This window comes from Centropristis striata, chromosome 15, assembly GCF_030273125.1.
Source record: "Centropristis striata isolate RG_2023a ecotype Rhode Island chromosome 15, C.striata_1.0, whole genome shotgun sequence".
NCBI classification, from domain to species: domain Eukaryota; kingdom Metazoa; phylum Chordata; class Actinopteri; order Perciformes; family Serranidae; genus Centropristis; species Centropristis striata.
The window spans coordinates 1,090,718-1,100,115 of record NC_081531.1 but is presented as its reverse complement, the minus strand read 5'-3'; the positions used below and the strand labels follow the sequence as shown (position 1 = coordinate 1,100,115).

Sequence of the window (9,398 nt, the reverse complement as noted above, 5' to 3'; positions counted from 1 at the left end):
GCCACCAGCTGGATGGGTCTGACCGTCATGTCGGCGATCTTCCTCAGACACTGCTCCCTGTTCCTCATCATCAGCTGCACCGCCGCCAGCTTCTCCGTCACCATGGAGACCTGGCACTGAACACGGGGGGGGGGGGGGGGTCTGTTGTGTGTCTGTTGTGTGTCTGTTGTGTGTATGGTTGTGTGTCTGTTGTGTGTCTGCTGTGTGTATGGTTGTGTGTCTGTTTATGTATGTTTGTGTCTCTGTTGTGTGTCTGTTTGTGTGTCTGTTGTGTGTCTGCTGTGTGTATGGTTGTGTTTCTGTTTATGTCTGTTTGTGAGTCTGTTGTGTGTCTGCGGTGTGTATGGTTGTGTGTCTGTTTGTGTGTCTGTTGTGTGTCTCTTTGTATGTCTGTTGTGTGTCTGTTGTGTGTCTGTTGTATGTCTGCTGTGTGCATGGTTGTGTGTCTGTTTATGTATGTTTGTGTGTCTGTTTGTGTGTCTGTTGTGTGTCTGCTGTGTGTATGGTTGTGTGTCTGTTTATGTATGTTTGTGTCTCTGTTGTGTCTCTGTTGCGTGTCTGTTTGTGTGTCTGTTGTGTGTATGTTTGTGTGTCTTTTGTGGGTATGCTGTGTCTCTGTTGTGTGTCTGTTGTGTGTCTGTTTGTGTGTCTGCTGTGTTTCTGTGCATCTGTTGTGTTTCTGTTAAAAGTCTGTTTGTGTGTCTGTTGTGTGTATGCTGTGTGTCTGTTGTGTGTATGCTGTGTCTCTGTTGTGTGTCTGTTTGTGTGTCTGTTGTATGTCTGTTGTGTGTCTGTTGTGTGTCTGTTTGTGTGTCTGTTGTGTGTCTGTTTGTATGTCTGTTGTGTGTCTGTTTATGTATGTTTGTGTCTCTATTGTGTCTCTGTTGTGTGTCTGTTTGTGTGTCTGTTGTGTGTCTGCTGTGTGTATGGTTGTGTGTCTGTTTATGTATGTTTGTGTCTCTGTTGTGTCTCTGTTGCGTGTCTGTTTGTGTGTCTTTTGTGTGTATGTTTGTGTCTTTTGTGGGTATGCTGTGTCTCTGTTGACTGTCTGTTGTGTGTCTGTTTGTGTGTCTGTTGTGTTTCTGTGCATCTGTTGTGTGTCTGTTACAAGTCTGTTTGTGTGTCTGTTGTGTGTCTATTGTGTTTATGCTGTGTCTCTGTTGTGTGTCTGTTTGTGTGTCTGTTGTATGTCTGTTGTGTGTCTGTTTGTGTGTCTGCTGTGTGTATGCTGTGTGTCTGTTGTGTGTCTGTTTGTCTGTCTGTTGTATGTCTGTTGTGTGTCTGTTGTGTGTCTGTTTGTGTGTCTGTTGTGTTTATGTGCATCTGTTGTGTGTCTGTTACAAGTCTGTTGTGTGTCTGTTTGTGTGTCTGTTGTATGTATGCTGTGTCTCTGTTGTGTGTCTGTTTGTGTGTCTGTTGTATGTCTGTTGTGTGTCTGTTGTGTGTCCGTTTGTGTGTCTGTTGTGTGTATGCTGTGTGTCTGTTGTGTGTCTGTTTGTGTGTCTGTTGTGTGTCTGTTGGTGGGTCTGTTTGTCTGTCTGTTGTATGTCTGTTGTGTGTCTGTTTGTCTGTCTGTTTGTGTGTCTGTTGTGTGTCTGTTGTGTGTCTGTTGGTGGGTCTGTTTGTCTGTCTGTTGTGTGTCTGTTGTGTGTCTGTTGTGTGTCTGTTTGTCTGTCTGTTTGTCTGTCTGTTGTATGTCTGTTGTGTGTCTGTTGTATGTCTATTGTGTGCCTGTTAGTGTGTCTGTTCCTGGGACTTAGAGTCTGTGTATGTGTGTGTGTGTGTCTGTCTACCTGCAGTGTGTGTGTGTGTGTGTCTGTCTGTCTACCTGCAGTGTGGGGCTCAGGATCCCCTCCATCTCCAGACTGAGGACGTCCTGGCAGCTCCTGGCGGACGGCGCCCTCTGCTGGTGGCAGCTCAGGTACTGCAGCGCCTCCTGGGCTCCTTCTCTGCTCTGGAACCGGTCCACCATCTGACTGGCCAGGAGGTAGGCCCCCTCATCACACCACCGCAGGGCCTACACACACACAACACAACACAGGGACACACAACAGGGACACACAACACACACACACACACACACACACACACACACACACACACAACACAACACAACACAACACAGGGACACACAACAGACACACACACACACACAACACAGACACACACAGAGACACACACACACACACACACACACACACACAACACAGACACACACAGAGACACACACACACACACACACACACACACACACACACACACACAGGGACACACACAACAGACACACACACACACACACACACACACACACACACACACACACAGGGATACACAACACACACACACACACACACACAGGGACACACACACACACACACACACACAAACACACACACAGAGGGACACACACACACAAACACACACACACAAACACACACACACACACACACACAGGGACACAGACACACACACACACACACACACACACAGAGGGACACACACACACAGACACACACACACACACACACACACACACACACACACACACAGGGACACAGACACACACACACACACACAGACACACACACAACAGACACACACACACACACACACACACACACACACACACAGGGACAAACACACACACACACAGGGACACACACACACACAGGGACACACACACACAAACACACACAGGGAAACACACACACACACACACAGGGACACAGACACACACACACACACACACACACACACACACACACACACACACAGAGGGACACACACACACAAACACACACAGGGAAACACACACACACACACACACACACACACACACAGACAGACACACACACACACAGACACACACACACAAACAACAGACACACAGAGAGACAGAGAGACACGACACACACACACACACACACACACAACAGACATACACACAGCAGACACGACAGACACACAGCAGACACACAACAGACACACAACAGACACACAGATACACACACACACACAGACACAACAAACATACACAGACACACAGACACACAGCAGACACACAAACAGACACACAAACAGACACACACACACACACACACACAGACAGCAGACACACGACAGACACACACAGACACACAGATACACAAACAGACTCACACACACACACACACGACACAAGAAAACACAGGATTTAAGGTTAAATTATTAGACATTTTTTAATGTTTCGATAAAATGTCAAAATTATTTGATAATTTTTTTTACCTGTGCATCAATTTTATTTGTTTTTTATTTACTTTCCTGTTAAAAATGTCTTCAATGTATCTCATTCATATTAATTGAATATTTTTTATTTTTTGTTATAATTATGAAAATAAAAAATATTAAATATATATATCTATTATTATCTATGGAGAAGATCAGGGCCATGTAGCAGGAAAAAATTAAATATGCATTTTGAGAAAAAATTGTAAATGAAGAGAATAAAGACACTTTTGAGTTGGTAAATCTAATGTATAATAATAATAATAATAATAAGAATAATCATCATCAAAATTAGATATTAATAATAGTCATAATAGATTATACTATATAATATTAATAATAATAATAATAATAATAATAATAATAACAACAATAATAATAATAATAATAATAACAGTAATGTATGTATACTTTTTTAAAAACATTATTGGATGTTTTCTGTGGGCGTGTTCACCTCCTCCAGGCGCAGCAGAAGGTCCCGGGCTCGGACCAGCGACGCCCTCTTGGTGCGTATGGCGGCGGTGATGACATCACAGTGATGTCGCAGCTCGTTGCAGCGCTGCACGATGAGCGCCAGCGCGTAGTGGTGGCTCGCCGCCAGCTGGTGACCGTGAAGGATCACAACCTGAGCACGACCCATCTCCTCCTGATACACAGACAAACATCACTGACCCACCTCCTCCTGATACACAGACAAACATCACTGACCCATCTCCTCCTGATACACAGACAAACATCACTGACCCATCTCCTCCTGATACACAGACAAACATCACTGACCCATCTCCTCCTGATACACAGACAAACATCACTGACCCACCTCCTCCTGATACACAGACAAACATCACTGACCCACCTCCTCCTGATACACAGACAAACATCACTGACCCATCTCCTCCTGATACACAGACAAACATCACTGACCCATCTCCTCCTGATACACAGACAAACATCACTGACCCATCTCCTCCTGATACACAGACAAACATCACTGACCCATCTCCTCCTGATACACAGACAAACATCACTGACCCATCTCCTCCTGATACACAGACAAACATCACTGACCCATCTCCTCCTGATACACAGACAAACATCACTGACCTGTCTGTGTGTCTGTATGATTGTTGTGTGACTGTTGTGTGGTTGTCTGTTGTGTGTGTCTGTTGTGTGTCTGTGTGTGTGTCAGTGTGTGTCCGTTGTGTGTCTGTTGTGTCTGTGTGACAGTTTGCTTGTCTGCGTGTCTGTTGTGTGTGTCTGTGTTTGTTGTGTGTCTGTGTTTCTGTTGTGTGTCTGTTGTGTGTCTGTTGTGTGTCTGCAGCTGCTCCGTCTGTGTGATTGTTTGTGTGTCTGTTGTGTGTGTGTGTGTGTCTGTGTGTGTGTCTGTGTCTGTTGTGTGTCTCAGTTTTGTGTCTGTGTGTGTCAGTGTGTCCCCGTTGTGTCTGTTGTGTCTGTGTGTGTCTGTGTGTGTCTGTTGTGTGTCTGTGTTTCTTTGTGTGTGTCTGTTGTGTGTGTCTGTTGTGTGTCTGTGTGACCTCGGCATGTTTGTCGAGTGTCTCCAGTTCTGTCAGCAGCTGCTCCGTCTGAACCACCGTCGTCCCCACTGAGGAAACATCCTGCTCCTGTTTGATGATCCTCAGCAGCACCTCCTCCATCTACACACACACACACACACACACACACACACACACACACACACACACACACACACACACAGTGAGTCCTTGGCAGTGTCAAAGATATCTATATCTACAGTTGCAAGGAAAAGTACATGAACCCTCTGAAATTACCTAGTTTTCTGCATTAAATTGTCATAAAGCATGATCTTATTTGCATCCAAGTCCCAAGTATAGACAAACACAGTGTCCTTGACCAAATACCACACAAACAATTATACTATTTCATGTTTTTTTTAACAAATTCATTAAACATTCAAAGTGATGGTGAAAAAATTAAGTGAAAACCAGGTCATTTCAGAGGGTCCACATACTTTTTCTTGCAACTGTAGATATAAATTTAGATTTTTTAAATAAATAAATCTAACAAGTAGACCGTCTCATCTGCTGGAAGCTGATCAGATATATATTATTATATATTATATATAGATTATTATTATAAATAAATGTAACAGAACCTGCTGGAAGCTGATCTCGTAGTGCAGCAGCTGCAGGTACTGCTGCATCTTCAGGTGATGTTTCTCAAAGAACCCGTCAAACGCCTCCTCCATGTCTCTGAGCTGAGCCAGGAGCCTGAAACACACAAAACACACAACAAACACCTTCACACATGGCTTTGAGAAGCCATGACATGAGAAAATGTGTCATGAGCATAAAGTTGCATGTCATCTGCATAACGGTGGATACTAATGTTGGGCGTACAGACAGGTCTGACCCAAAAGAAGCAGGTACATAAAAAGTAGGGGCTTATAATTGGCCCCTGAGGAACACCACGACAGAGAAGGATGAGGAGAATTCATCCAGATGAAGACATATTCTCATTCTAATACTTGTGAAGTGTCACATGTCTGTCGTGTGACTGTTTGTGTGATGATCTTGTATCTGATAAAATTATTTGGCACCACCTGTTTTTTTTGTTTTTGCTTTTTGGGAAAGTCCGCTGTACCAAAGACTGATGAGGTGGCAACTAAAAGCTTCTTCACTTTAATATTTTTTAAAAAGTCCAACAGTATAAAAATGTACACTTTCTTGCAGTGCTAGAGAGGATTGTAGATACTTCTACCACACTCTTCTACAGCAGTTTGTTACTGTGTTTTTTAAAAGCTATACAAAATACAGTCATCATCATTATTATTATTTTAAATGGTCTCAGGTGTGAACTTCATGTATCTCTGCACCTCTGAACAGTATCCATGTCTGACTTCAGGTCTCTCTCCTCCTCTACGTCTCTCTTGGAGGCTTTGACCGTCTCCAGGTTGGACAGCAGCAGCCGTCCTTCCTTCAGCACGCTGCGGATATCGTCCTGAAACAAGAGAACACAAGAGCATGAGACGGATAAAACCTGCCAGACGAGAGAAGAAAGAGAGCGAGGAGCCGGCAGGAACCTTCATCTGCCGGTAGCGGTGAGTGTGCGAGTGCAGCAGGAACTCGATAGCGTTCGCTTCGTCGGGGAGTTCTGTCTCAGAGAGCTCCGATCCGAAGCTCTGCAGCAGCTGGGCGATCTCCTTCACCGTCACCGCGAATGTCTCGATGGCCTGCAGACACCCAGAAGAACAGATATAATGTTTCGGCAATTTACTGTCTTTATTTGGTAATTTAGTTTCTTTTTGTGGTCATTTTACAATTTTCTTTTGGTATTTTAGTGTCTTTATTTGGTAATTTTGTGTTGTGAAAAAAAAGGTATTTAACATTAAAATTGTCTTTATCAAAACAGGAAAAAAAAAATCAGTTTCTTTAATGATGGAAATTGGGCTTTTTTGCAGCTGCATATTTTAGACATCCTTGACAAAAACAACATATTTTTTAAGTAATAAGAACTATTAAAACCAATGATAACTGCTTCAGCAGGAAGTAGAACAGATCAGGTTTCTGTTTTTTGTGATTTAATGTGAATAAAATGATTCTGGAGTAACTCAACATGATGCTGATGGCGAAACAGTCTGAACTGATGTTTTATCAGGTCTGAAGAACCAGAACTCTGCTGTTAAAACGATGGTTTTCTGTTAAAACGATGGTTTTCTGTTAAAACGAAGGTTTCCTGATGGAGTCTGGAGTGTTTCTGTTTGTTCTCCTGCAGTAGAAACTTTCTCAACTACAAAAGCAGCAAATGTTTGGTCAAACATGCAGCAGAACCAACAGATCCACCAGCTGTGATGACTCGTTCCTCACCTGCTCCTCCACAACACCTTCATCCACCCACATGCAGACACCCAGAAGAACAGATATAAGTCCTGTGAGACGCTCTATTCTAACTTAAACATGTTCTTCGTGTTCTGCAGCAGCGCGGTGAGCTCCGGTGGAGCGGCGGCAGTGTCAGGACTTCGTACCGTGCGCAGGACGATCCAGTCGCTCTGGCAGTATTCCACTTTAGCGGTGAAGTCTGACGTCAGGTGGTTCTCGTCGATGTAGCGCAGCAGGTCGCCGACTGACCGCAGCATCACCACCTGAGACAGAAAACACCAGGTCCGTTAATAAACGTCTGTAAAGAGACCAAACAGGACAGATTAAAAGAGAACACAGGGTCTCCAGTTTCTAACCCCGTCTTACCGGCATCTTCAACAGGAAGTCATCCTGGCTGAAGCGGAAGCCCAGGTCGGTGCTGGAAGACGGGCTGGGGGTGGAGCTTAACAAGCCGGAGGGCCGGAGTACCAGGACCAGGTGGAGATTTCCTGGAAATGAGGTCTGAGAGAGAAAGAAAAGTGTATTTATGTTGTTTATCACTCTTTTAAAATGTTTGGTGTGCCACAGGGCTCTGTACTGGATCCTCTGATAGTCTCACTGTACATGCTGCCACATTAATCAGAAACAATCACTTTCTGGAGCTGAGATATGAAGATGACACCCAGGTTTTTGTTTCCCATCAGCCAAATAACTCAGACTGTTAACAGGGTCACTTCTGTAAAAAAAAACAAAAAAGTTATTTTACAGAAATGTACTGTTTCTTCCAAATTACTTTTATAACAAATATTAAGCCTAAAATAATAGTGGAAATTTGTAGATTAATATTAATTTAATAGGACATTGTCGGCATTTTAACATTATCTTTCTATAGTTCAATGTTGCTTGAATGTCAAACAATATTTACAAAACTACACATAATATTGCTGAATGTATAATTAAGGAAACTTTAACAGTAAAACTAAAGTATTAAAGCCCATTTCCGCCAGTCATAAAAATGAAAACTTTATTGAGAATTTTTTTTAGCCCATATTAAAAGTCAAAATTATGAGAAAAAATTGATATTATGAGATAAAAAGTCATGATTATAAAAATAAAAAAGTGATAATTATGAGATAAAAAGTCATAACTATGAGATAAAAGTCATTATTATGAGATAAAAGTCATGACTTTCAATCGATATATTTTATAACTGGCGGAAATTGGCGTCACTTACGGTCATATAAAGTAATAAATAACTTCATTTATTCGACAGATATATATTTTCTGTATTGTAAAACATTTGCTGCTAGACTTTGTACTGTTTTTATGAAAGTTTTTTTCTTTTCTTTTTTTCACAGCCGATGCTGTCACGTTCATTAGTTGCAAATTGAAGCGTTCAGTTCATCGTTCACAAAAAATATGAGCTCAATGACGTTTCACTGCTCAGACCTGCAGCCCAACACAACAACACTCATCACAGGTAGAACCAGAACTGCAGAAGACTCAGAAATACCGTATTTCCTCAAATAGTAGCCGGGGCTTCTATTAATAAAAAATCAGTTTGGGACCCGGCTAATAATAGGGGCAGGCTATTATTTGAAGGAGGCTTTTATTAAAAAAAGAAAATCAGAGCAGCTCTGACCGGCACTTTTTAGAGTGTTTTACACAGCGCATTGTAGCCAGTTACCCGGATGTCGGCCATATTGGAAGTACTGGGATGTAAACAAACAACGAACAGCTGAATGTTCATTTGAAGCAGGATTTAAAATGTCTAAACTACTAAAAAGCCCAGAAGAACGTGTGTAAACGGCTGGACTTTACAGAGAATGACGAGGACAGCAGGAGAAACAACCATATTTACCTACAGGACTAACTCGTGGGGACAAACTTCTAAATACAGAAATCTGTTACCGTCAGATGATGTTTCCTGAATGGTGTTCTCTGTAGCATCACCTCTGGTTGGAGTTAGGATTTCAGTTTAAGGTGAGGCCTTGTAGAGAGAACTGTTTGGGGTTCAGGTCAACTTGGGCTCATGTTGACAACTTAAAGGAGGACTGGTTGGGGTCAGGGGTCAGGTTGGCGCAAAAAAATACACAAAATTACCAAAAAAGACAAAAAAATATTTTAAGAAAGACACAAAATGACACAAAAAAGACACAAAATAACCAAAAAAAGACAAAATTACAAAAGAAGACACAAAATGACTGTGTCTTTTTTGATAATTTAGTGCTTTTTCAAAATGACAAAATAGACACAAAATGACCAAAAAAGACACACAATTACTAAAAAAAGACACAA

The 9,398-nt window shown here is 42.3% G+C and overlaps 1 protein-coding gene across 1 annotated transcript in view; it reads right to left on the bottom strand.

The window, feature by feature from the left end:
• The window catches only part of LOC131986907 (proto-oncogene DBL), a 21,706-nt gene extending 13,905 nt beyond the window's left edge, over positions 1-7,801 (bottom strand). Inside the window, exons 1-10 of the mRNA XM_059352048.1 lie at positions 7,754-7,801; positions 7,488-7,622; positions 7,268-7,384; positions 6,326-6,475; positions 6,119-6,243; positions 5,399-5,513; positions 4,800-4,919; positions 3,719-3,910; positions 1,829-2,017; positions 1-116 (exon numbers count right to left, since the gene is read on the bottom strand). The exon at positions 1-116 is cut by the window's left edge and continues 53 nt beyond it. Coding sequence (XP_059208031.1) covers positions 1-116; positions 1,829-2,017; positions 3,719-3,910; positions 4,800-4,919; positions 5,399-5,513; positions 6,119-6,243; positions 6,326-6,475; positions 7,268-7,384; positions 7,488-7,622; positions 7,754-7,801 — 1,307 coding nt within the window. The remainder of the gene's footprint in view (positions 117-1,828; positions 2,018-3,718; positions 3,911-4,799; positions 4,920-5,398; positions 5,514-6,118; positions 6,244-6,325; positions 6,476-7,267; positions 7,385-7,487; positions 7,623-7,753) is intronic.
• Positions 7,802-9,398: the final 1,597 nt, after the last annotated feature.